At 40.6% G+C, this 26855-nt stretch overlaps 3 protein-coding genes across 3 annotated transcripts; all 3 read right to left on the reverse strand.

The window, feature by feature from the left end:
* Positions 1–1339: 1339 nt before the first annotated feature.
* On the reverse strand, positions 1340–4050 carry psmb3 (proteasome 20S subunit beta 3). The gene is made up of 6 exons (XM_083765045.1): positions 3916–4050; positions 2933–3117; positions 2721–2828; positions 2438–2615; positions 1566–1660; positions 1340–1474 (listed from the first exon to the last, which is right to left on the reverse strand). The coding sequence occupies exons 1-6, from the start codon at positions 3916–3918 to the stop codon at positions 1426–1428; spliced, it is 618 nt and encodes a 205-aa protein (XP_083621171.1). The 5' UTR covers positions 3919–4050; the 3' UTR covers positions 1340–1425.
* Positions 4051–4999: 949 nt separating this feature from the next.
* cwc25 (CWC25 spliceosome associated protein homolog) lies at positions 5000–11206 on the reverse strand. Its single transcript, XM_083764877.1, has 9 exons — positions 11023–11206; positions 9792–9964; positions 8942–9178; positions 8195–8264; positions 7780–7931; positions 6868–6940; positions 6397–6569; positions 5578–5751; positions 5000–5425 (listed from the first exon to the last, which is right to left on the reverse strand). The coding sequence occupies exons 1-9, from the start codon at positions 11038–11040 to the stop codon at positions 5311–5313; spliced, it is 1185 nt and encodes a 394-aa protein (XP_083621003.1). The 5' UTR covers positions 11041–11206; the 3' UTR covers positions 5000–5310.
* Positions 11207–18609: 7403 nt separating this feature from the next.
* Positions 18610–25888, reverse strand: sp6 (Sp6 transcription factor). The gene is made up of 2 exons (XM_083765013.1): positions 25784–25888; positions 18610–21419 (listed from the first exon to the last, which is right to left on the reverse strand). The coding sequence occupies exon 2, from the start codon at positions 21306–21308 to the stop codon at positions 20397–20399; it is 912 nt and encodes a 303-aa protein (XP_083621139.1). The 5' UTR covers positions 21309–21419; positions 25784–25888; the 3' UTR covers positions 18610–20396.
* Between the last annotated feature and the right edge of the window lie 967 nt (positions 25889–26855).

The following is a 26855-nucleotide window of genomic DNA, read 5'->3' on the forward strand; positions in this document are numbered from 1 at the left end:
ACCGAATATTCTGCCTGATAGGATATCTAACTAAGAGCTACACAGGGTGACCAAGTGCAACAGTGTTGTGTTGGAGATCAAACGCTGCCGATTTCGATGGCTGTGGCATGTGTTTAGGTTGGACTCCTGCAGGGAAAAGGACGAATGGTCGGCCTAAAGCAACCTGGCGACGAACTGTGGCAGCCGAGCTGAAGGAGATGAACCTGACATAGGGCGAGGCACAACATGCAGCACAAGACGGGTCCCAAATGGCAGATCGTTAAGGCCTTATGTCCCACTTGGGAAAAAGTACCGGTAAGGACTTGTTACGTTACGTGACGTCATGTGGCAGCCAAGTCTGGACTTTAGTTTTAATGTTTGCTTTAAGCAGTGATGTCATGTGGCACAGTGGCAGCCATTAAGATATCTCAACTAAATCTCAATATAGGAGGGTACCTTCAGTTTTTCACCTTCTCCATTGTATATCCCACTGTTAGAATAGACCTAGCCCAGTGTTGGAAATGGTTTGACTCAAGTTACCGTTTGGGTTGGCTTTGAGTGAACCTATATTTTTCCACTAGCAGCACCAGCAAGTGCCATTCCTATGAATTCCACTGTTTGAAGCAATGTTGTGTAAATTCAATTCAAATTAGTTTTTTTTTAGGCATGAGAAAACATGTTTACATTGTCAAAGCAAGTGTCAAAATATAATAAACAGTTGAAATGGGTTAAGTATATGCAGTTGGAGGGGTTACAGCATGTCACATTGTCGTTATATACATGTTATACAGGCTTTTTGGGACAAAACATTTTTTCTCAAGACAAAGAAAACTATAAGATACATGCGCAGTAGGTCTAGTGCTGTACTTGGTACATATGGTATGAGGAAGGCCTTTTGTCGCAACGGTTCACAAATCTTGCCGTTTGCACTTTTGTTAAATACATAATCTGTTTGAAATGGGCCCAATTTGTCGTTTCATGGTTTTTAGATAAATGTCAAGCACCATGACAGTTATCAGGAAAGGGATATTGAATATTCTGTATGATTTTAGATTTAATTTGGCCAAGTGCACAGATGTGTATTTAAGACTACTGCATGCTTAGAATTGTAATATAAAAGCAGCATAACAGAATATAGGCGTAAGAAGTAGAGTAAGTTAGGTGACACGGTTTCTAACAGACATGATGTGCAGCTCATTCATAGACAAATAATGCCACTGCAAAAACATGGGAGCTCAACTCACTTTTAAAATGTTCCAACTTTATTCACAGCAGCAACAGACCTACTGTGAATAAAGTTGGAACATTTAAAAAGTTTGAAACCCAAAATTCTCTTTTCAGTAACAAGACACAAACAGGGTAACTGTTTGACTGTAGTTATTTATTGAACAATTAACAAAACAATATTCGTATACAAAATGTGTATTTAGGGAATGAAGAGGGTCTTTAGTCCATTCTGGCCTTGAGGGTACGTGTGGTAATCTTGTCTTTCTCACTGTTGGAGAAATCAAAGCAATCAAACATTACAAATGTATAGAGATGGTAAGGTTTATTTTCAAATGCATAGTGTTAGTATCACTACTTACATCACATGTACAACCACTCCCATTCCCGACACGGCATCCCTGTCTACTGCATTCAGCATTGCCTGGGAGATCGTCTCAAATAGGTCTTCCGGTTCCTGCGGGTGTTGGATACGAATAATCAGGCAGCAATCAAAAACAAACTTAAAAGTAAACCTTTTTTCCCATATAGTATCTGCCATCACGCTTAACAGGCTTCATTGTAGAGATTTTGAACATGGACACCACTAGACAGCTTTACAGCTATGACTACTGGGGCCCCAGAACAGGTTTAAATGCTCAACATCTCTTGAATAATCAATCACTGTAGCCAGTGTACTAGGATTAGATTGGCAGATAGTGTGCTCAGCCGATTTGTATTCATAATGTGTAGGGCGCATAGGGATGACAGAACAGAAAGTTCTGTCATCCCTTAGTTAAGTTAAACTGTCCAGTGACCACATTTGTTTATGGTTAAATTTGGATATAGGCAATGTGAAACAACCAACAATTGCTCATATGTTGCCAAACATTAACAAGATTGATTTATATTCAGATCACAGCAAATAATAACAATGTGCCCTCTATTTAGATGACAGACAGAGCTTGAAGAAAGGAAAAGAATAAGCACTCAGTTGAGTAGTTCAAAGTAATAATGTGACGTGTGCACGGTTTTGGTAGATACAGTCCATAGAAAAAAATACCAGCACTCACGTTATATCCAATAGGATATGTTTATTTTTCAGTTTCCCCCCAGCAGCAAGCAACACACGGACGAGGAAGGCCTCCCTGAAACGTCTGTGTATTGCTTGCTGTTGGGGGAAAACTGAAAAAGAAACAATCCTATTGGATATAACGTGAGTGCTGGTATTCTTTATTTTTTATAGACAGCTTACCATGTCTGGTTCCCACAGCGATTCACACATGCCATACATCTGCTCGGAGCAAGTGCCGCTCACAACAAAGTCTTCCGTCACCATGGGACAGCCGATCAAATCCAGGGAGCAGATGAATGGTTCAAAGGTCTTGGGATCTAGTCCAGCAATCACAGGTTCGATATAATATGGTCCAAACCTAACAAAGGGAAAATAAATGAACCAGGTTGTCGTTTATTAGACGGTCTGCCCAGTCAGGCAATGCAGATCTATGCAAGACCACAGTAAAGCTCTGTAAACTCACCTCTTTTCATATAACAGGTTAGACACCATGCTCATGAAGGTCTTGGGCTTGATTTGGCGACCCTCCTTCAGTTCATAGAGATTCAGTCTGAATTTAAGTCTCTGTGAACTAAACAAATCCAGTTGATTATGCCCAAAGCATGCATCCACTTGATTTATTATTTTGTTATTGCAAAACACTAGGTGGCTGGGCCCAGGCTTGGATATACTCACACTGTCTGCACGTCAGTGGCCAGTCCAGCCAGGCCGATGTACAGCCTGTCTCCCATGGGGAAGATCTTCTGGAAATCCGTTGTGACCATTTGAGCCTGAATGCCAAATCTACGATCCGATGCTACCGCCACACACTGCTTCCCTCGCATGGCCATGACGGCCCCACCATTATAGGACATGATCGACTGTGGGACATGGGACATTGTTTAACATCTCATTAACAGACTATGACAAAACAAGGAATCAGAGGTAAAGGTGAGATATTATCCTCTGCAGTGGACAGAAAATACTTTAGTTTAATAGTACATTGAACGTTTCCCCATGACAGCTATAGTAGCTACTGTTCTTGAATCTTTTGAATGTGTGTTCTTGAAAGTGTTGAATAGCCCAAGCTGTATATTCCCACAGGAATCAAGTGTTTCCACGTAGGGATACCAGGAATGTTAAACAACATGTGCAGACAAAATTGAAATCCATACATTTTAAGCTGATACTCCCTTCTGACTGGATGAACTGGTGACCCACGAAATTGTTTTTAGAATATAGATCAGTAACTTTTTTTAATTACCATAAACCTTTGGGTTTAGTTGCTTGCTTGAGAATTAGCATGATTTAGCAAAAAAAAAGTCTGGCAGCAACTGTTTACTGATAGTATAAATACAAATTTACACACGTGAAATGTCAAGTCAAGCCAATTAATACCGGTTGGACACAGCATCACATTTTCTCTTTGTGATTACTGCGCACGGCTCCTTAAAAACTCCATCCATAATGTAACAATATGACAGATACACAGGTACGTCTGGGTTCAATTAAATACCAGTGACTGACTGTAAATGAAGTCAAGTATGATCATGCAGGGGTAAACGTTAGCTTAGCGAGCTAAGTTAGCTTAGCCGAACATTAGCAAACAGTATGTCCAAAAAGGTATTAGCAATTTGAAGAACGGTTTAAAAAGAACTTATTCTGCACATTCTTCTTACCATTGTGAACACGTCGAGGTATATACGTCCAATTAGGAAAACGTGTTTATTATTTGAATGCTATTATTATGAATGACTGCTAGTCCCACACACACAGTGACTACACGATTTACCGAAACATCAGCCTAACTTCCGGTTGTTGTTCCTACGTCACCTACTGAACCATTATTGGCTGGATGAAACCTATGTCCATTGGTTGGTTGAAGCCTATGGTTGAAGCGTGTTAAATTTGAAATCGGTAAATCTACCGAATAAATAATAATGATCTGTAGTAATCTCGTGTACTGCTGTCATGGATGCTTTAAATAAAACCAATGATGACATGTCATGGATGCTTTAAATAAAACCAATTTTGACAAGACCAGTCAACTAGCTTCCTTCCTATTTAATATAAAACCAGTCTAATAATAGTAGCTTTCTATCTAATAAAATAAAATAAATGACAAGATCAGTAGCATCATATTCAATAACAGAGGCAGTTTTCACATCTGTATGTAGATGCATTTTTCACAAAACGGTGGTTTATTTTTTCCTCATCCACTTTGGCTCATTATTGTAGAAGGGCATGGGAGGGGTTGCCCAACTTCATCCACTCCCGAGCACCCGAGTGGGGGTTGATGGTGAGTGATGTCCTAACCTTTATATCTTGTATCTTCATATTTCAACTTTTCCCTACTTCATCATACAAGAGTGTCGCACAAAAGTAGTTAAAGTAGCCAATCTACAAGCTCACAATGCCAGGGGTTTTGGACATGAGGTTTAGATCAAAACAGCGACGATATTCAAGCTAAATCCTTATAATTATAGGCCCAAAGGTGCAAAATTAAGTTTCATTCCACTGTATAATATTGCAAATATAACATTTTCAAATGCAAGAGAATGCTGCTTCTGCACCATCCTAGATGGCAGACAGACACTTAATCAACACAGAGTATAGGCTAGATCTCAGGCGATAAGAGTAGATGAGTGTTTGAACAGTAATACTATTAGCCTATTATGTTGCCAACAAAATATATTAAAAAAACGAAAATCAGTGATGATGTCGTCTTATCTTTTATTACATTTCAGATCAAAACAGTACAGTACACATTATCATACTCTTACAAAAGAAAACATCTGAAATAGAAGAAAACATCTGAAAATTTTGAAAAAAAAACTCTGAACAAGGAAGCTGTGACCAGAGAGATATGTTAAGATCTCTGAAAATGAAAAATAAAATGATTGAAAGAAAGATCTCTGCCTCTAGAATGAAAAGTATCCCTGCTTAAATAAAAAAATTCTTTGTTCCTAATTCCTATACAATAAAGTTAAAATGCAAAGAAGAGTGGATTGTGTAATCTCACCCCACCTTTATTTTCAGTTCATAGTCATACACTACAATATGCAACTTTGCCTTCATCTCCTCATGAAGTTCTTCTCTAGAGAAGCTGGGGTCCTCTGTATGGAGTGGATATTCCTCCTCACCCTGTCCTCCAAGGAAGAGCTGGAAGCACTCTCCAACTTCATATTGCTGCAAGAACGAAAGATCAGACAGTGAAACTAAGCACACATCAGACCAAGGCAGGTAAGTCGACCTTATACAAGATGAAGTTGTCCAAAAAATTGATATTCTAAACGGAATGCAATAAAAAAAATAAAAGGTAATTATAATTGTAAACTTACTGGATGAAGCCACTACCAGCATGACGATCATGTTTGGTATCTCGTTCTCGCTCCTTCTCCTGTTCATCTTGTCTCTTGTATCTTCTTACATTATCTTCCCTCTCCTCGTCTCTATCCTTGGCAAAGCTGATCATCTCCTGCCTCTTGCGCTCCTGTTCCTCAGCAGATAGTTGTCTACAATAGACAGAAGGTAACATTAAAAATGATGCTATAGACTGTGTGGTTGCAATTTGCCACAAATAATCCTTAAATGCAGCAGGTTAAACAACCTGCAACTAGAAGTCCAAAATGAATAAGTTAACAACCTTAGATTTTCTAGTTTTGAGTACACTGCTGATGGCTCATAGATTAAATACATTCATTTTTGATCATACCGTTTGTTTTTTATATAATCATTATACCACACCACAGTTATGAAGTCTAAGCCCTAACCACACCAAAGGGTCACCACCATGCAACTCCTTGGGTCCAAACGGTTGCAAGGAGTTCCATGTGTTGAATCACTAGGGTCAACGTGCAACAAGACATATCACACCGCAGGGACAACGCAAAAACCATCTTGACCCTTTGATGTGGTTAGAACTGAACTGTGTTGTACAATTCTGATATCACTCTGCTGCTAATTAAAAAAAAATAAAATGAATTGAGTTGATAAAGAAGTGCATTTTTCCAGGACAAGATCCATCTAAAAAAGGGCAACGTGGAGACTGAAAGATCTCTGCTTTGCATCAGGCCAAACAAAGCTGTGATACACAGCTAAGGGCAAGCATGCGAGTCACATTGCTTAATTTTATTTATTGGAGAATTGTGTTCTCTTACTTGGATCTATGGTTGTTCTGTCTGTGGTAACGCTCCTTCTGTGGACTTGGTGCTCTTTGTTGGACCTTCCTGTCGGATGTATGCAAGGAGTGGTTTTCTCTGTCATTCCTCTGTGGTGAGCGAGAACGTCTCCGCTCCTCCTGACGCCCTGAGTGAGATCGTCCAGAATGGAGCTGAAGAGAGAAGAAACAGAAAATTAAAAACTGCTTCTCTGGACAATATTTGCATCACCATGACGAAGTCATGAACATTTGCCTGTAGTCGATGGGATAAACATGCAATATCACTGGATTGGTCCTTTAAGACAGTGGTTCTCATTCTGTGGGTCGGGTCCCCATATGACTTTGGGGGGGGGGGGGGGGGGTCCCAGACGACCAAATACGATTATTGTTTGGGGTCACAGCCTGAAAAGGTTGAGAACCACTGCTTTAAGACATCATTACTCTTATCAAAGATGTGCTGCGTACTGACCAGTAGCCCATAACCAGGAAGGTGACGTGAATGAGATTTTGTATCAGCTGAAGAATCCTCATTTGAATTTGCCCTGAAAGTAAATAGTAAATCAAAATTATAGATAATTCAGCTTCCACATGAAGTAAACACACCTTGTGTCATTTCTGTAGAAAAAAACAAATTGAATCCATCCATTCAATTAAATAGAATGAAATATAATATAAATTAAATATAATATAATAAAATCATCCATCCCAATCATGTTTAAGGTGAATTGGAAAGTTATTAGATATGACATAGATATAAACTGATATGTTTATATAATACACTGTAAGCATGTCTTAAATTCTTACATTTGATAGTTACAAATAATATTTGGACAATTGGGGTGCCTGGTGGCTCAGCCACTCTACTAGTTAAAACACTATGCTAAACACAACACCAGGCACCTATTGTTAAGGCTCATACATAGTCTGGATTTTCGGTGGTGAGGTGACCGCCGAACTACAACATGACGTCACAAGCCACGGTGAAGAGCAAACCACCGCCACCGCTCCAGCCCTTCTCTCTGTTTTTACTCACCACCGCTCAATGTTATTTCAGCTCCGGTGGTCAGCTCACCACCGGAGTGGTGGTCACCTCATCACCGAAAATCCAGACTATGAATAGGCCTTTAACCACTTATAGCCCTTGCTGTGGCACTTATGTTACATGAACAATTGCTAAAATAGCAAATGTGTACAAACACACCGTATAGTGAGCTTGTAGATGTTATTTTTGCCTGTTGACTTTTTTAAACAAAATATTTGCCTAGAATGACAATGGAAAATAAGGGTGCCAGGCTGAAAGCGTGAAACTGAGCATGTAATACATGTATAAAATATTGTTTCACTAAATGGTAATAATCTGGTGTCATGCTGCACAGTACACCTGTGTTTAGTGTCCTCCTCTGCCTCCGAGCTTGAACTGGTGCTCCTCCTCTTATGCTTCTTCTCCTTTCTCCTTTCCTTTTCCGCTCTCTTCTCCTTCTTCTCCTTCTTTCTCTTCTTTTTCTTATCTTTCTTTTCAAGGTTTTGGCGTAGCTGACAAAAGAGCACATGGAAAGTATTATTGGTGCATTAAATGCACAGACAAATTATAAAGACATAAAAGCTTAGTTGTACTTGGTTAGGGCTTCAAGCTCACTTGTCAGTTGTCGCACTGCTACACATTGACTTAAGGCTACTGAACGCTTCAACATGCCTTCTTCAAACTACAGTACTACAATTTGAAATGGATATGACCTCTACAAAGTAACTGTAGTGCAACTTAAGAAAACAAACTTTGCCCCTTTACATTATCTCACCATTTCTTTGATCTTCTTCATCTTCACTGGGTTGGTGAGGACCTCTCTCTTTTTTTCTTCCTCTCGTTTCCTTTAAACAATGTTACAGCCAGGTAGTTGCAAGACCATTTCAATCACTTAGGTACAGACAAAATAATGTAAAAAAGGTTTAGCAATGCTTAGCTCTGTCCATAGCTCTAATGCTGTCGCATTTAGAGCTATGTTACCGTCGACTTCCGGGGCTCTCATAATGCAGACCAGCCTCTCCTCTGTAGCGAAAATAAAAATAATGTTTTACCTACTCACCAATACAAAGACAGGTTGTGTAATTAGAAAGCCTACTTTCCTTAGTGGATGCACTTTGAGCCCCCACCACACGTATAAATGCACTTTTTGGAGAGAAAGAGATTTTTTTCACCCGAAGGAAAAATCTTCTCTGAGGGGTTTCTCTTGGTAATATCTGTAGAGGGGACAGTGGAGCAACTAAAATTATTTTTTCCCCCGGTGAAAAAAAATCCGTTTCTGGCCAAAAAGTGCATTTATATGTGTGGTGGGGGGCTCAAAGTGAAAGGAAAGTAGGCTTTCTAATTACACAACCCGTCTTTGTATTGGTGAGGTAAAACATTATTTTTATTTCCGCTACAGAGCAGAGGCTGGTCTGCATTTCATGCGAGGCAGGAAGCCAATCAGTTCCATAGCCTTAAGGGCAGCAAGACTATGGACCAGAGCTAAGCAATGCTAATGATTAATACAGAAGAGGGTGCTAACCTGATTTCAAACAGAGGGTCTTCCCTAATCTTAGCAGCCAGGTCAAGGTTAGAGGCAGGAGTAGTGAGGTTGAAGATGGATCCAGGCAGGAGACCCGTTTGGGAAGAAGGACCACTCTCAGCTTCCTCATATTGGTCAGTGATTTGCTTGTCAATGGGACGCCCCAGCAGATATTCATCTCGGGACACTTGACCACCTGGGCCCTGGTACATCCAGTCCAAGCGGTCATCTTTCTTCCTATACCACCCAATAAAAGTCACATATTAGAACCTAACCATCGCACTACTGAAATAAACTTGCCTTAACGGTTTGCAAGCAACAAAAGAAAAAAAGTCAAATATTACACTGTGAGAAATAGGGTGGGGATCGTTTAGGATTTGAACGATTCTCGTTCTTTAGCAATTCCCTGTAATAAACACCGTTTCCCAAACACTGAGTCGGGAAGTGGGTTGCGGACATATTTTTACGTGTAACAAGTAAATAAATATCCCTTTATTTTGTTTTTAATTATTATTTCAAAACATTTCCAAAAAATATATTTTTCTTCATGAATTAGAGACAAATTCTATGTTTTTCTAAAGAATTAGTGAAAGCCCATCTACAAGCTCCTCGACGTGTTAGGAGCTTGTACATCTGCTATTTGGGTCCCGGGAGCATTTCTCTTTTGGGTCAAAAGGTTTGTGAACCACAGCTCTAAACGGTCTGGGGACCGATTCCTTAGCACTCTATCAATTCCTATAGGGGGTGAGGTGACAACCACCGGTATTGTAATTGTATAGCAGAAGTGCAGTCTACATAACCAACTCTGACAGTGTGATAAAACCCGGTTTTGGAAACGTTTCCAACTAACTTGAGAGCACCAGATTCCTGTGCAAATTTGGTTATTTCTTCTCGCGCTCGTTCTTCTTTGAGCTCCTTCTGCAGCTCCTCGATCTTCTTGCATTCTGCCTCATGTTTCTGTTCAGCCTTCCACACCCGCTCTATGTTTTTCATAGTCTGGGGGTGCCAGCTCTTCTTCAAGTTCTAGTGGACAAGAAAATGATAATAATTCAATGTTTTTCATAGTCTGCCAGCTCTTCTTCAAGTTCAAGTTAGTCTCACGTAGCCAGACAACTATTCCACAATCTCTGAATGCTATATTGAAATCATAGTAAAGAAGCTGCCATTTCCGTTCATGCAAATATAATTTAAAATATCTTTAGAACTTATTTTATTATTTTTGCTAAGCAGCAAGCTATATATGCTTAGATGGTTTAGATTTATATTAGGATAAATTTGCGTGACAGTAAAGATGAAACGGAAGTGGGGAGGAGGCTCCACTTACGCTTTATATTTTACTCATGATAGAGCTTTCGTTGCTCCAGATTGTATAACGGGAGCATTTGGAAATTGTGAGAGGAAACAGTCTGGCAACGTGAGACTAAGTTCAAGTAGACAACATAATACTAGAAAGGCTCAATTCTGGGAAATTGCAAGTTTGGTTGCACCGACAATTTCAAGCTTTGAGTCTTTCATAATTACAGTATGATGATGATGTTGCTGTATTGACCCACATCACAGGAACCGTAAAATGTTTATACAGAATAAACAGAAATGCACTCTGTCGAGCTGCCAACTTGTGCTTTGCACACAAGTAGGCCTATTGTTCCTAATGTTGCCCTGGAGAGGGAACTCTGGAGCTCTCTAATGGAGCCGTTGCCCCCCGCGTCCCGACTACGGATAAGCGGTTTTAGTTCTAGTAAGTACTAGACTAGACAATAGAATAATAATTCACTTAATGTGTGGTGTGATTTTTTTTATAATACACTTACCCCATAACTGTAGTGTGTGTGTGTGTGTGTGTGTGTGTGTGTGTGTGTGTGTGTGTGTGTGTGTGTGTGTGTACACACACACAGTATATACTTTTATATTCATAATGGGTCGTTTTTTTTTTATTCCTCTAATGGGTGTATTCACACGTGGAAGTAATTTCGCGACTATGACTAGATAGAATGGAATAAAAACAAAGAATTAGTGATTACAACATTAAGCTATAATCACACAGTTAGCTTTTGTTGCTATGGTAGGTAGCTCATACTTACGAGGTCACCGCCTCCCATCTTGGCAAGATCGTCGATCCGTCCAAGAGAAAATAGATATACCGGTAGACAAAACTGCTCTTCTACACGTTCGTCGTTAAAACCTGTAACAATGTCACCGTTACGGGAATAGTGTAAATGTAGTTAGACTCAAAACTAACAGCGACGGCCGTCCGTGTTGTTTTGTTTACTTCCTGTGGACTAGATTCACTTCCCGGATGGGGAGGGTCTTGTTGCTAGGGGACGTGTAGTCTCGCGTTACCAGACTGTTGCCTCCTTGATTTCCAAACGCTTCATCATATGGAAGTAAAAACATGACATTATTTGGCACACATACCATCATTCGTCACGTGTATAGAGAGTATATGCGCATGCTTAAAGTGAATGGCACATCGATTGGCAAAGCAACGTGCAAAGTGAGTTTAATGTTGTTTAATGCAATCAGATAGGACTTTTCTGTTTGGATGTATGGGCTGTCTTTTGATTGATTGAAATATTTATTAACAGTTTGTAGAATTTACAGTACATTTTAAGCACAAACTCAATACAAAGACTGTCAACTGTGAGTGGACGACCCAATTAAGCATTACACTTGTTTACAACAGGGTCCACATTGTTCAATTCATCAAAACATTTAAAGACATACAAACATTTAGAGACATACAAATAGACATTTCTATGTAGCTAAAGAACAGAACAGTAATTCATCATAATGGGAAGCAAAAAAGGGAAAAGATACAATATACAGTGAGGGAAAATGGGGTGGGGGGGTGGGGGGGATTCAGATTTTACAGAGGCCAGTTTCGAATTGCAGCCATCCGTAGGTGCCCTTTGAGAGCGGTTTTGAAGGAGTCAAGGGATTCACATGTCTTAATGACTTAATGACGTGCAAAGTGAGTTTAACATTGTTTAATGTTGTTTAATGCAATCACATAGGACTTTTCTGTTTGGATGTATGGGCTGTCTTTTGATTGATTGAAATATTTATTAACAGTTTGTAGAATTTACAGTACATTTTAAGCACAAACTCAATACAAAGACTGTCAACTGTGAGTGGACGACCCAATTAAGCATTACACTTGTTTACAACAGGGTCCACATTGTTCAATTCATCAAAACATTTAAAGACATACAAACATTTAGAGACATACAAATAGACATTTCTATGTAGCTAAAGAACAGAACAGTAATTCATCATAATGGGAAGCAAAAAAGGGAAAAGATACAATATACAGTGAGGGAAAATGGGGTGGGGGGGATTCAGATTTTACAGAGGCCAGTTTCGAATTGCAGCCATCCGTAGGTGCCCTTTGAGAGCGGTTTTGAAGGAGTCAAGGGATTCACATGTCTTAATGACTGTTGGTAGGGCGTTCCACATTTTGGTGGCATAGGAGCGAAAATAATTTAGTCCCTTGTTTGTGCCGAATCTGGGTTGTACATGGTTTGTTGCACTCCCTCTGGTGTTGTGGGTGTGGACTTCGTTTACATTAAGGAAGTATTTAGACAGGTACATGGGTATCTTGGTGGTGTATCGAATCTTGTGGACCAGACCCATTGCAAGATGCTGTACTCTGTCGACGACCCTAAGCCATCCCAGCCTGTCAAAGTGGGCAGGGGTGAGGTGGGTTCGGGGGGTGAGGCCAAGTAGGAGCCTGACCAGTTTGTTTTGGGAGGTCTGGAGCCTTGTTTTAAGGGCCTTTGAGGTGCTGTGGTACCAAGAGGTGGATGCATAGTCAAAGAAACCTTGTACGAGGGCTCCTGTTAAGGTCTTCAAGGTGTTTTTGCTGACCAGTGAGGAGATCCTGTAAAGGAATCTTGTTCTTTGATTGACTTTTTTGATTACGTTGGTGGCCATTTTATCACCGGAAAGATTGGCCTCCAGGATGGAACCTAGGTAGATAATTTGATCTTTTCGTGTGATAATATTGTCACCCACTCTAACCAAGAAGCCATCTGCCTTGCTGAGTTTACTATTTGATCCGAAGAGGATGGATTCAGTTTTTCCCAGTTGTAAGGATAGTTTGTTATCAGCGAGCCAGGTGCAGATTCTACCGAGTTCAGAGCTGAGGGTCTTTTCAAGCTGCAGTTTGTTCCTGTCCGAGACCAGCAGTGCTGAGTCATCTGCGAACAGGAACAATTTATTTGCCTTGCCCATCTCCAAATAAATTATTTAATATTTCACCAAAGACGGAGTGCCTTGGATTATTTTCTTTTCAAGTCTGCAATTCACATTTTTGACAAGCAGTACTACTTGGAGGAAGGATACCTTTTGTCTTGGGGGACCTGTCCCTGTTTGATGGAGAGGTTAACTATGTGGGTGATGACTGGAGCTATGGAAAAGGCTGAGTCTCTGAGAAATTTGGAGGGAATATTGTCATGGCCAGTGGCCTTGTGGGGTTGGAGGGCACTCAGTTTTTTAAGTACCTCCTTGGTTGTTACCATTGCCATTTTAAAATCATCTTTACAAACACCAAGGTTGTCAAGGCCAGAAAGTAGTTTTTGCCACTCAGTAGGCCTTCCCGCATAACTTCCGGGTTTGATGCGGTTTGATGATTATGTCACGCGCATACCCTCGGTCTCCTCCTAGGTCTCCTCACTTGTGTTTTAAACCTTGCAAATCACACGTCGCAAATATTTGCACAATGCACTCAATTCACTTGTGTTTTATAGCGTTTTATGTGTGTGTGTGTGTGTGTGTGTGTGTGTGTGTGTGTGTGTGTGTGTGTGTGTGTGTGTGTGTGACGCAACTTGGCCTGTTGTAGCGCCACCATGAGGCTGATTTGAAAACTGTCAAGTGGCATTTCTTCCTCAGCTAGTGGGACTAGGCATGCACGGCGTGGGTAGCCGTGGATATGCACCTTGGGTATTCCTTTTGCTTCCAAGTCCCTCCTTATCTTTCTGTTTGGCGCTTTAATCATAGAAGAGCTCAACTTGGGTGTTTCCTAGCCCCTCTCGGAACCCTCCATAAAGCTTTTCTGAAATTTGGATGAGTTTTATGTAGGGTCGCTGTTCATAACTATATTTTCGTATGGGAATTTTGGAACGCGGACATAAATATGCTCACTAACATCGTATCTGCAGCGTTTGACGGCCTGTTTTCCTTTGAGGGCTTTTGAATTTGTGAACTATAAGTAGCCTACCTATACAAACCGCTGCGAATATCTCCGGTGGCGCGGAAGCCGTTAAGTATTTTTAATCTTTGTTTGACCGATTTGGTCGCTTTATTTCTTCTTGTTTGTTTACCGTTTATTGTACCGCCTCCCGGTGTGCGGTTGGCTTGTGCCGGCTACGTCCCTGCCTCTGATCTGCTCTGTCATAGCTATAGCGCCACTAGCTAGCCAGATAGGCGGTACAATGAGGTGTCAATAAACAAGGAAGGAAGAGAAGAATCAAAGCGACCAAATCGGTCAAACAAAGATTAAAAATACTTAACGGCTTCCGCGCCACAGGAGATATTCGCAGCGGTATTTATAGGTAGGCCTACTTAAAGTTCACACATTCAGAAGCCCTCACACGAAAAAAAGTCCTGAAAGAGCGCAGAAGGACTTATCCGAAGTTGTTTACGTTTATATATGTGTGCGTACCATGTGGCAGGGTGGAGGTGGAATAGGACCCAATGCTCTGGGTCTAAAAAATGTCAGAAACTTCAGTAGCATTGGGTTCTGCTTGTAGGGCTAGGTGTTTCCAATAAATGGACATCAATGCTTTGATTGTTCTTAATATTTCTCAAACGAGCGTTCACTTTCCTGCAAGTAATTCTCTGGGGTGTTTTGGAACCAAACACATACATATTCAACGTTTCTTTACCTATAACTGGCAGGTTAAGTGCTCTGGAAATATCCTCTTTAATGAAACTGCGGGTGCTACCCCCATCTAATAGGCACCTGGCTACTTGGCTTTGCGTTGGTGCTTGCGTTGGTTGCTTGCTACCCCAGTCGCCCCAGAGAGAGAATCAAGAGAGCGCTCAGAGCGCAACTGGGAGAAAAGAACGGAAAAAAGGAAAACCTACAAGCGGCGGCGCTGCCTCCACAGCGCAGGCATGTCGCGCGTAATTGTAGAACGCAGGGCATTCACTGTGAAGAGTGCAGGCGCAGACACCACAAAACAGTTTGCAATCAAACAGCCAGTCAATATACAGCGCATGATAGACGCGCCGAACATGGCAACGACAGACAGGCTGACCACAGTGTTGCAGATGCAGTTATAGTGTAGCAAGCAACTCTGACAATAGTACAGTATTGTCTGCAGACAGCTACCATTTGGATAGATGCACCAACGCAAAGCCAAGTAGCCAGGTGCCTATTAGATAGGTGTAGCACCCGCAGTTTCATTAAAGAGGATATTTCCAGAGCACTTAACCTGCCAGTGCCAGTTATAGGTAAAGAAACGTTAAATATATGTGTTTGGTTCCAAAACACCCCAGAGAATTACCTGCAGGAAAGTGAAGGCTCGTTTGAGAAATATTAAGAACAATCAAAGCATTGGTGTCTATTTATTGGAAACACCCAAGTTGAGCTCTTCTTAAAGCGCAAAACGGAAAGATAAGGAGGGACTTGGAAGCAAAAGGAATGCCCATAGCAGATGTACCCATCATAGGGATGGATGCAGTGGAATTAGGAGTCCTAATTGGCTGAGACCAATATTGGAAAATGGTCACAGGAAAAATGGAGAGACTGAATGAAAGACTAGTTGCACTGGAAACTTAAAGTGTATTTGAATGGCTGGTGCAAGGAGAAGTCACCACGCTAAATATCATAACTGAAGTTGTGGACATTGAAGTGATGCACATCAGCGTCGGAGAGGAACAGGCACTGTCAGATCAGTTACGCAACTTTTGGGAAATCGAATCACTTGGAATCCACATGAAAGAAATGCATTCTGAGAAGGAAGACATAGACATGGCATGATGGCAGTGTATCCCAAGCCGTGCATATCCACGGATATCCCAAGCCGTGCATATCCTTCTAAAATGTGGTACGCCCTACCACCAGCCATAAAGAAATATGAATCCCTAGACTTCTTCAAAACCGCTCTGAAAGAGCACTTACAGGCGGCTGCAAATCGAAACTGGCCCCTGTAAAAAGTCAAAGTCCCCCCACCCCTTTCTTTCCACACTGTAGGCCTATACACGTTTCAATATGATTTCCCTTTTTGTTCTCATATAAGCCTACTTTAAATGTTCTCATGAATTGAAAATGCAGGACCCTGCTTTTTCTGGTTTATAATCCTTGTAGCAGATTTTGTATTGACCTGTACTGTCTCGTTTGAACTGTACCCATTCTACACACTGTGAATACATTTTTCAATCAATCAATCAACCATGCAGTTACTATGTAGGCTAATCTATTACAATAGCAATTTGGCAACATTGGTTTCAAATTGGTGCATACATTCAAAGTTGTAACAATGTTGAATGTGATTCATTCATGTAGTCTGTTGATGCTGTTGATGATGATCATGGGATAATAATAATAATAATAATGTATGTGAGTATGCCTATACCTCATTTGCCTATTTTGCAGATTCTTTCTATTTTAATAGGTAGGCTATATGTGAATATGTCAAAATATACTAAGTAAAATTGTTGAAGATGTAGTCACTGACATAATATCATTAGACTAATAACATCCTTCAGAAATGTTGTACTCAGGCGTCAAACCTGCAGAAGCCCTGTAGATGGTGACATAGTCATCCTGGAAGATATCACTCCAAGTAATATAAGACAGAAATGTTCACCTTTCAATTACAGGCATCTCAGAATTTATTTTATAGGTCTTCCAAGAGCATAGGAATTACATTAAATTGTTATAAATTAATTTTGCTCCTATGCCACTAAAATGCTGAGAACGCCCTACCAGCAGCCATGAGGACATGATGTGAATCCCTTGACTCCTTCAAAACCGCTCTCAATATAAGGACAGCCGCATTTCAAAATTAGTCCCCGTAAATAAAGTCTGAGTTCCCCCACCTCTTTTTCCCCATACTGTAGGCCCTACATGTTTTTTCCCCTTTTTTACTGTCTTTATATGATGAGTTCCCGTTTTGTAATAGAAATGTAATTTGTACGACCTTATTATATTGGCTATTTTCAAATGGCCTTGGTTCAAAGTGGCTATAGGCCTACTGATTTGGATGCTATTAACTCATTTCGCTGGGGACCCCCTGGAAACCCTTCAAGGACCTGTGGGGGGTCCCCTAACCCCACTTTGAGAACCACTGCCCTATTATACAGCAGCGGTTCCCAAACTTTTTTGGCCGTTCACCCCCTGTTACCTTACCCCCCTGCCGACGCACCCCCCACATGGAAATGAAATGTATATGAAAAAAGAATGGTATATATGAAACATATATGTTTATATATCCATATATGAACCCGAATATGGTTCATGGCATATATGTAGCATAATATAGCCTATATTCTGCATACTTGCCATATATTGGCATATATGTTCATAATCATATATTTAAAATAAAACCATTGCACCACCATGACCCATTAGCCTTTTCATGCATGCACCCCCTAGAAGGCGCTCGTGCACTAGGGGGTGCATGCAGCACCACAGTTTGGGGATCCAGTTTTTAAAATGTTCTTATTCTGAAAATGGCCAAAACATGTCTCTAGACTTTGAAACAAAGTATAAATCTAATCCAATAAAAAAAGGCTAAAACAGACGCTATCGGAAAAGTATCGAATGGAATGATTGATTGCTTGATTAACATGTTAGTGACAAATGTAGAATTGAAAAACTATAGGGATCTAAGTATGCACATTATGCATTTGTTTTTTGTTTGTTGTTTTCTGTTTTTGTCTTTTGTTTGTTCTTTTTTTCCCTTTTTTTTCGTTTACATGATTGTTTTGTATGTTCTTTACATTTTCTTTTTTATTAATATGTAATAAAGATAGGCATTAATACGCTATAAGCTTCTGCCTATACCTTTTCGATCAAGTTAAAAAAATGGGGGGCACGGTGGTAGTCGGTAGTGCTGTCACCTCACAGCAGGTCCTGGGTTCGATTCCCGCTGGGGGCGTGTTCCCCTCTCCGTGGCATCAGTGCCCATACCCGAGGTGGGGTTGGTGAAAGGGCCTTTCTGTGTGGAGTTTGCATGTTCTCCCCGTGTCCCCTAGGGTAGGTACCATCACAAAAAACATGCAGTAATCCTCGTCTCTAAACTATACCTATACTTTACAGCCTGATGGAGGGGAAAGGAACCGGCCGGGGAAACTCCCCCCTGTCAGGTGAAAAGAAGCAGCTTGGACTCCTCATGCATAGAAGGAAGCATGAGGTCAGTAAGTAAAATATGTGAGTACTTCTGATTTCATCTTGTAAACTGTTAATCTATGTATAAAGTGTTGGTGTCGATGATTATATAAATAAAGATTTGAAACATAGTCACAGAATATTGCTGTTTATTACACAAAGAACATTTATAGATTAAATGCAAGAAACTAAATAGTGGTATTTAAATTATATAATGTTTGAAATTTATTTACTAAAACATTATACTATACAATTGTGGGAAAACTGTTTTCAATCTAGTCCAATTGACCAACAAAAGAGAAAACTGTCTATTTATAATAAGTCAACCAAAATAGACAATAACTAATAGATAATTCTCTCATTGCTTAAATTCTATACAGAAATACAGAAATTATGAGCCTCAAAAAATTTGAATTCCCCAACATATCTGATAGAAATCTCAACCTAACATCTGTGATGATTTACGTACATCCTAGTGTTGTATTGTTTACTACAGAACTAATTGTACATACCCATTTGCTTATTGGCGAATGTTTATCTATCCATAGCAAGCAAACCACATAAATGCAGTTGGTGTATTATGCATTAACTGGAATAAGTTTATGTTCACATTAATGAGCATGACTTTACATCATATAAAGTGGAACATGGGAGTATACTCTGTCGTACTAGTATGAATCAACTTCACAAAGTTTAGGGGTTTAAGACTCCCTGGATACATTATGCTAAAAAAGAATATGCATTTTTGGTACTGCAAGGCACTTTGGAAAAATGCATCCACCAAATGGCATATTATATGAAGTCATGTTTTCTTTTATTTAGACTGCAAACATACATGTGCGTTTTTTTGCTTACATGTTGATTCACCACAAAAGGAGCTGTTGAGGTGAATATCATTTCACGTTGTGTAGCTGTAGAACACAGAAGAGCACAATAATCAAAACAGCTTTTCATAAAAGTTGCTGAGGGATGAGGCCCTTCAAGTCCTTTGATGAGGATTTTAACTTTAATTTGATCTGACAGGCAAACGCATATAAACATATCCAGTAGATGGAATTTAGGTAGAGATCCCTAAATTATCACGGCATCTACTTGTAGAGCAATAACAATCTGGAAACCCATTTGGTAAAAACAAATAGCCACCACCTCCTTTTTGTCTTCGTCCACTTTCTCCTGGGTCCTTGTGTGTTTATTAAGAATAATACTACATGTTTAGGGCAGTGGTGCTGATCTTGAGCGATTAGAGCCATGATATTGATAATGCAGTCAGAATTAATATTGCTTCAGTCATGTTTGCATAAATACAATTTCAGTTGAGTCTTAGTCCAACATATATTCATATACGTGTATTGACACTACAGCACACTGCAATAGCAAAAATGTACTACTGCCAATGTGTTTGCTATTTTGTGCCAGTGACACAAATTGACTGATTTCTTTGAATTAGAATCTTCAGTTTCCAGTGTCTTATCATGTGTACAGTAGTAGGCTACTCAAAAGACAAGAGTTGTTAGAACAGAGAACAAGTAGAGAAATTGCCCCTGTCTTATTTCTCCATTAATGCTGTTAAAAAAAAAGATCACTGACAAAGGCTGTTTGAAGATTTGAATTATCTCCAAAATATCAAGTAACACATTTTGTTACTTGGCAACATTGTAAACATGACAAAAAGCCCCCTTCAGTTTAAGTCTTTCCAAATGTCTTTGGATAGTCTTCACTAGCAGCAAGCGTTTAGCTCGAGCTTGGTTGCTCCACGTTCCAACCGGACATGAACACTGAAGATTGCCTTTGTCTTCAGATGTGTGTGTAATCCAGTACAATATATTTGATTATGATAGCATTATGATGGCATTCTAAATGTAGTAGCATCTGTGCTACTACATTTAGAGAATTACAGAGTCCTTATTAGACCTGTATTCTGTCTAAGCTTATTGTTCCATGTGCTGTCACAGATGCACAAGAAAATAGAAAGAAGCTGTCTGTTCAGTCCAGAATTTATTAAAGAATATTAAATTTTGTTCTATGGCCTATCTTAATACTATGACACCCCTACAACTAATAGAGTAGGCTCATAGTCAACTGCTAGCTGAAAAGTCTCTTCTTAAAGTAATTATGCAATTATGTGGACTGCCCTGATACACTCGAGACTGAAGGGTCAGTCTCACATTTCAGCTTAAGCGGTGGCTCTGTGGAATCCGTTGGAGATACATGGGAGGCTGCATGAGGAGGCGTGGGTGTATCAAAGCCCTTATCCATCCTTCCTTCACCATTCACTCTGTCTTCCCCTCGTCCTGGTGGGGATTCATGTGTGCGCATGTGCTTGGCCAGGTGGTCATTGCGCATGAATACACGGGGACATAGAGCACAACTGAACTTTTTGGCACCAGTGTGTGTCTGTAGGTGGCGCTGCAGTTCATCAGAGCGAGTGAATCGCTTCCCACAGAAGAGCCAGTTGCAGACAAACGGCCGATCTCCACTGTGCCAGCGCAGATGAGCCTTCAAGTGGGAGGTCTTGGCATAGGCTTTGCCACATCCAGGAATATGGCAGTTATGCATGTGCTTCCTCCTACTGTCGTCAGTGCTCTGACCTAGCTGCTCAGCGTGAACGCAGTTAGGGCAGCGGCACACAGCCTGGCCAGACCCCCTGGAGGAGGAACGTCGTTGAGGTTTTGGTCGAGCGGAGGCAGGACTTTCCTGAGGTTCTTCCAGGGAATATGACTCTTGCTGAAGCATTTCAGGACCCATTGGCTCCATCTTGAAGCCATCTTGTGGGAAAAGGTGAGAAGAGTGTGAACCCGGGGCCAGTTGAGCTGGGGGGAGGTTACATAGCTGGCTCTCAGAGCCATAAGGTCCTAAGGAAGGCTGCAGTCCCATGGAGCTGCCAGAGGCTAACCCAACACCCTGCCCTGATTGGAGGTCCATCCAGCTCCCTGGCCCAGTGTGGAGGTCCCACCAGGAAGGGATGTTCATGTCTTCTGAACTGCCACCACCGGGTGCTGTTCGTAACCAGGGCTCATATGGGTGGGCCATGATGGTAGCTGTTGCAGGTGTGAGATTGATGTTGATGATGATGATGATGTTGAGGACAGCAGATTGAATACGTTGGCTGTGGTTTACACGGTTAAGTTGATTTGAAAATATCTGAAAAAAAGTAGAAAACAAAGAATAGACATTGTTATTTCTTCTACAAGATCCACCATTCTACTGCCTTACTGACCTGCTTGCAGTTTAAGAAACACGTACAGCAAGATCCTTCCACCCCATGCATTCCATGACTTGTGAAACTTGAGGTGACGTCATACCCGTCCAACCCCCGCCACCATAATCAATCTGGCTGAAGAACTGGTAAACCTACACAAGTCTAAAATGTTCAAACATCTCAGTGAGCCCAAATCCGCTACATTTAAATAACCACCCTGAACACACCTCCCTCATTTCCATGGATACCGCAGTTCTCACGGTGCGTGGTCGTTGAGACAGGGGAGTGTGTGTGTGTGTGTGTGTGTGTGTGTGTGTGTGTGTGTGTGTGTGTGTGTGTGTGTGTGTGTGTGTGTGTGTGTGTGTGTGTGTGTGTGTGTGTGTGTGTGTGTGTGTGTGTGTGTGTTCGGGGGGGTGGGGGGGTAGACGTGTCCGGGCAGAAACCTGCCACATGCATCCGCTGCCAGGTACTTCCCATGGAGGACAGTCAAAGAGAAGTGCAAAGAAAACAACATTGTCAGTCTTCTGCAGAGGTAGAGGCGGAGTGCGATAAATACTAGAGAATTGGGGGAGGCAGGTGAGCGAAGGGGGAGTGTTGACATGAACAGTTTGGTAAAGGAAGGGTATCCAGGGAGGTATGGCTGCAGGCCAACGTCTATTTGTACGTCTCTGAGGTTTGTAGAGATGAAGCCTGGCAGACAGTGGAACCTGTTTTTTTATGAATCACACATGATTTACAACAACACCCCTCTGGGCAAGCTGCAAAAAAGAGCCCCATAAAATGCCCCGCCTCTTACACACTGGCGGCAGAAAGCATCAACAGTTGCAGACTGACGGCATTCAGGAGCCTGAGAACAGAAGTCCAACAATAACAAGAGAACAATTACTTTATCTATGTAATTATGGGCACACGCTCCAAAACAGCATCCTTTCCATGATACGCTGTTAACTGCAACACAATGGACCTGAATGGTTTCTGTCAGGTACACATCCTGCACAAGGGCCTGGTTTGGAATTTCCAATGGCATTCAAGATGTGGAGAGAAATTTACGACACGAAGCCCAACTTACAGGAGACGTGTGCTTGGCTTGAAATATTTCCTGGCCGTAAACAATCTGCTGACTTTTAAAGTCCTCCCCCCATCCTATCCCATCCTCATGAAAATCTGCAATTATCTTTACTGCAGGAAACGGTAAACTAACCTGAATCTTTAGACGTTTGTATCTTCTTTTCTGATCATATCTGAGAGAACTGTGGTCACTCAGGCACTAGAGATCAAGTTGTAATGGTGGACATACACCGTGCCTTATATCTAGAACCAGCAAAGCCAGGATGAGCTCAGCCCCCTAACTGCTTCAACGTGAATGTGCAGGCAAAGACGTGGTGTCACCAAGTTTGACTCTCAATAATCCCCTCTGCAGATCAAAATTTGTTGAGTCAGTACATAAGGTCAGCACAATTGTGAGCAATGCATCACACTCGCCCTTCAAGGGTTTACTCAAACCCATACTACACGAGTAGCCTTCTAGTCATAATGAAATCGTAAAGCAATTAGCCTGGAATTCCTTAATGAAAGGTCTGGTGTTAAAGGTCAAGCTGATTTATTTCATGTCGCCCTGGAGTCAAAGCTACAGCTCTGTAATTTTTGGGGAATGTAAGTTAGAACGCACAGTGGATCTGTCCCTCTCTTTTGCTCCCCTGAATTCTCTGACATAACCATAAACACACAAAGAGAACGACATCCTCCTCCATTCACAAATAGTGCTGGTAGCTAGAGTTCCTTGGGGAAACAGCTGGCGTTTGGGCCCCAGGGGACGGCAGACAGAGTGGAGGAGGATGGTACAGGGCGACGACAGCGCTCTGGTCATAAAACTTGCTCAACCAAGACCCAGCACAGTCCCTGGTTTACAAGTCTGCAATCAGGAAGAGACATGTTGAGGAAGGGGGAGACAGTTCCCCTAGATGATTGTTTGACTATATGAAATAGAAAACTGCCGAAGTGACTGAGTATACAAGCATTGAGTGTACCTGTCCAAACTAAACTTATCCTGTTGTTGCTAAACAAGTATCAATAGCTTTATTCAGTGTATGTACGTTATACTACAGGAACACCAGCAGCATAACATACATTTGATTTACAGTTGTTTCTAGTATATGTGTTGTGAAAATATGTTCAATATACTAAACAATATACAGTACGAAATACAATTACTATATTACAATGTCTATGTTTGGATGTTCCAAACTGTATATACTTATAAATGAAACATATTACTTGTTTTATGTTGCATCTACTGTAAGATCCTTGTTTGCGTCCTATTCTTTTGGCCTTAGTGTGCAGCTATAGCTACTACCATAAATGTTTGTGGATCATGCTGTCTCTGATACCTCTGCATTTGTTTTTTATCTCCTTAGGGTACAGGATGAATTTAACATCATGGGACAATTCAGATAGCTTAATATAATTTGCTGGTTACAGTCAAAGCCCACCTGATACTCAAAACAGGCTATAACAAACACTAAACCATTTTTAATGTGAGATCCTCGTCAGTGTTAAATATGGGTTCCATTTGTGTCCATTTAACGCTCTCAGAGTTATGTATATTTCACCCAAACTAGGACCCATATTCCTTACACGGATGAATGACGCATTGATGCTCTATCTATACTGAGTCAACAAATAATCTGCAGCGTTTTATAATTTGGAAAATGTTGTGGCCAAATGTGACTGCAGTATGGCTAACATATAGAACGTAATATGCATTGCTTTTATGATTAGATACCATTCATGCAGTCATAGTTTAAATATAGCTGATAGTAGATGAGAAATGTATGTTTATTATTGAATAACAAATATTCTCTGTTATAATCAACTGCAATGTACAGTATAGTTCCTCTGTAGTGTTTAGGTATATTTCCCATCTCACTTATGTCAGTGGAGAGAGACACATAAATCTCACCTTGGCTTGAAGTATGAGACAGACGATTTGGAAAACCACAGCCACTAACCACTTACACCTTGTGATTTTCTTTGGTTTTTGTTTGTTTTGACAAGGTCCATGCACAAATCCATGCTGACCATGTTTTTTCTCTCTCTAAACTCAAAATCCCCCCCCGCCCCCCCCCCCCCCCCCCCCCAACAGCAGCTACACAGGATTTGCATTCTTTTAAATAGTATTACTAATATTACTACATAAAATGTGCTAAAGTGTAATTTAGTTGTTTTTCTTTCTTTCTTTTTCTTTCTGCTCTTTTAGTGCATCAAGATTCGAGTTTATCACATTTGATGGACCGATACATATATAGTTTATATGTATAGTCTCATAATATAGATATTCCACTGTTACTTTCTTAGCTTACGCATGTTTTATGATCAATGCTTTTGTGATGTATTCCCATGCTTTTGTTCTTGATTATTGTAAATCGCTCTGGATTAAGAGCGTCTGCTAAATGCCTAAATTGTAAATTGTAAATTGATGGAGAACCACTATTATGTGTGTAGGTCTACAGTAAGGCACTTAGGAAAATGATTGATGATCATCAATCATTTTCCTAAGTGCCTTACTGTAGACCTACACACATAATAGTGGTTCTGTCAGACATAAACATAACCCCTCCATAAATCTTATTGGAACACATTTTAATTTGTTCTATAATTTTCAGCCTCCCTTATCACTGTATGGAGAAGGAGATGCTAAATATATATCCTTCTTATTCTATTTCGGATCACAAAATGACAATGTGTGCAGGCTAAAATAAACTACAAGGATCATAAAATAGCATTATGGCATTGCCCTTGAAAATAGTCCTAAAATAATATATGGGAGTAGACAACTTAACTTCAAAATTACTGACCCAGTAGCCTAGAGACCCTGTTGATCTATGACTTCAGTAGGCTGTAGTTGTACGAGTCTACTCTCCCATACACATTATAGGAGGCTATGTAGCCAAACATGTTTTATTCACGTCATCATAGACCATTGTGATTAAATTATTAATATCAAGATGTAGGCTAAATCAAATACACGAAAAGCAAAACATTTAAATTAACTGATTAGCCGACGGTATAAATAAAATCAATACACTTCTGTTAGCCAAAGTTGTAACGCTGCTTTACGCTTGGTGGTGCTATAAATTAGGCTATTAACCTGTCAGTGACAACCTGGTCTTCGCTCCTGTGGTTTTTAATTCAGCTGATAGTCCATGGCATTATTTTTCTGTTGATCTATGTGTTTCTGTGTACAACACGAAAACGTAATCAATCAATCATCTATCATAGAACATTATTATACTGCAGTGTATGTTACCTGTTCTCCTTGCTGCTAGTCCAACTGCGTGCTATTATCTTTTAACTCGCTGAAGTGGCTCAGTTCAGTTCTAGTCTACTGCTGATTCCCATCATTAAATATATCTGCTCCATCTCAAACGGTCCAGGTAAAGCGATAACGTTTTCGCGCACAGGTAAAGTCAACAGTGACAAAGTTTATGATAGGCTATGTATCCTGACTTCCTTAGAGCTCCACCCTCAAGTTGTGTCAGTCTGCCCTTTGAGGATGCGCCCTAGACAGGAGGTGAGGACTCAGGAGCTCACAATCAATGGGGCTGGGGGAATTAATGCAATTTCTTAAAGTTTAAACCATATCTGAAGATGGCTCACATCAACTGATTTATGGGATATAACAATAATAATAATAATAAGGGTAATAATAATAATAAAATTATCTTCATCATCATCATTCATCACCATAGCCTGATTTCAATAATTAGGCCTACTGTAACTTAAAACAAATTCCTAAACTTTACTTTGTCCTATAAAGCAATTTTCATACATATTATGTCTGCAAATTGCATGAGAGAGAAACCTTACAACACAGGTGAGCCAGTGCTAATTTTGATGCATAGGCCTACTTGTGGTGCAGGAAAGTGCATGTGTACTGTATAGTGGCTCAGAGCCTCTGCCTGATGACCAAAAGCCTAATATCTCCTCCAGCCAAGGTGGAATCCTCCTTTGGTGGTTAAAATGTTGGCTTTACACACGAGAGACCTGCATGGGTTAGATTCCCAGGCGTTAAACATGCACATTATACGTGTTGATGCTTTAATCTGGGACAGGTAGTGGTCAAAGGTTAGTGAAACACAGTTGAGAATACATCGACTTGAAATCCTTCAACTGCTTAGCCCCATCACAGCATGTTTGTCCTATACGCCAAATAACGAGTAGCCTAAATTAAAGGAGAATTCCATGCTAGAATGCTTTCTTACCTTTCTTACCTTTCTTTGTAGTCGTTACGTCCCCACCAAAGGGGTCCAGGTGTTTTTTTGTGCAAAAACTCCTTATTGGCTATTTCCCCTACCATAAGCGCTCAATTAATTGCATTG

The sequence above is a fragment of the Protomyctophum parallelum genome, assembly GCF_964188405.1.
Source record: "Protomyctophum parallelum genome assembly, chromosome: 5".
In the NCBI taxonomy this organism is placed as follows: domain Eukaryota; kingdom Metazoa; phylum Chordata; class Actinopteri; order Myctophiformes; family Myctophidae; genus Protomyctophum; species Protomyctophum parallelum.

Excerpts from the sequence above, each read along its gene's own strand:
- psmb3 (XM_083765045.1), bottom strand. Across the intron at positions 2,829-2,932 it reads GCCACTGACGTGCAGACAGT|TTCACAGAGACTTAAATTCA; the intron begins GTGAGTATATCC and ends GGATTTGTTTAG. Across the intron at positions 1,661-2,437 it reads CGCTGTGGGAACCAGACATG|GAACCGGAAGACCTATTTGA; the intron begins GTAAGCTGTCTA and ends CAACACCCGCAG.
- cwc25 (XM_083764877.1), bottom strand. Across the intron at positions 7,932-8,194 it reads TGAAGAAGATCAAAGAAATG|CTACGCCAAAACCTTGAAAA; the intron begins GTGAGATAATGT and ends CTCTTTTGTCAG. Across the intron at positions 5,426-5,577 it reads GCTGGTAGTGGCTTCATCCA|CAATATGAAGTTGGAGAGTG; the intron begins GTAAGTTTACAA and ends TCGTTCTTGCAG.
- sp6 (XM_083765013.1), bottom strand. The coding sequence starts at position 21,308 with ATGGCCCACCCATATGAGCCCTGGTTACGAACAGCACCCGGTGGTGGC.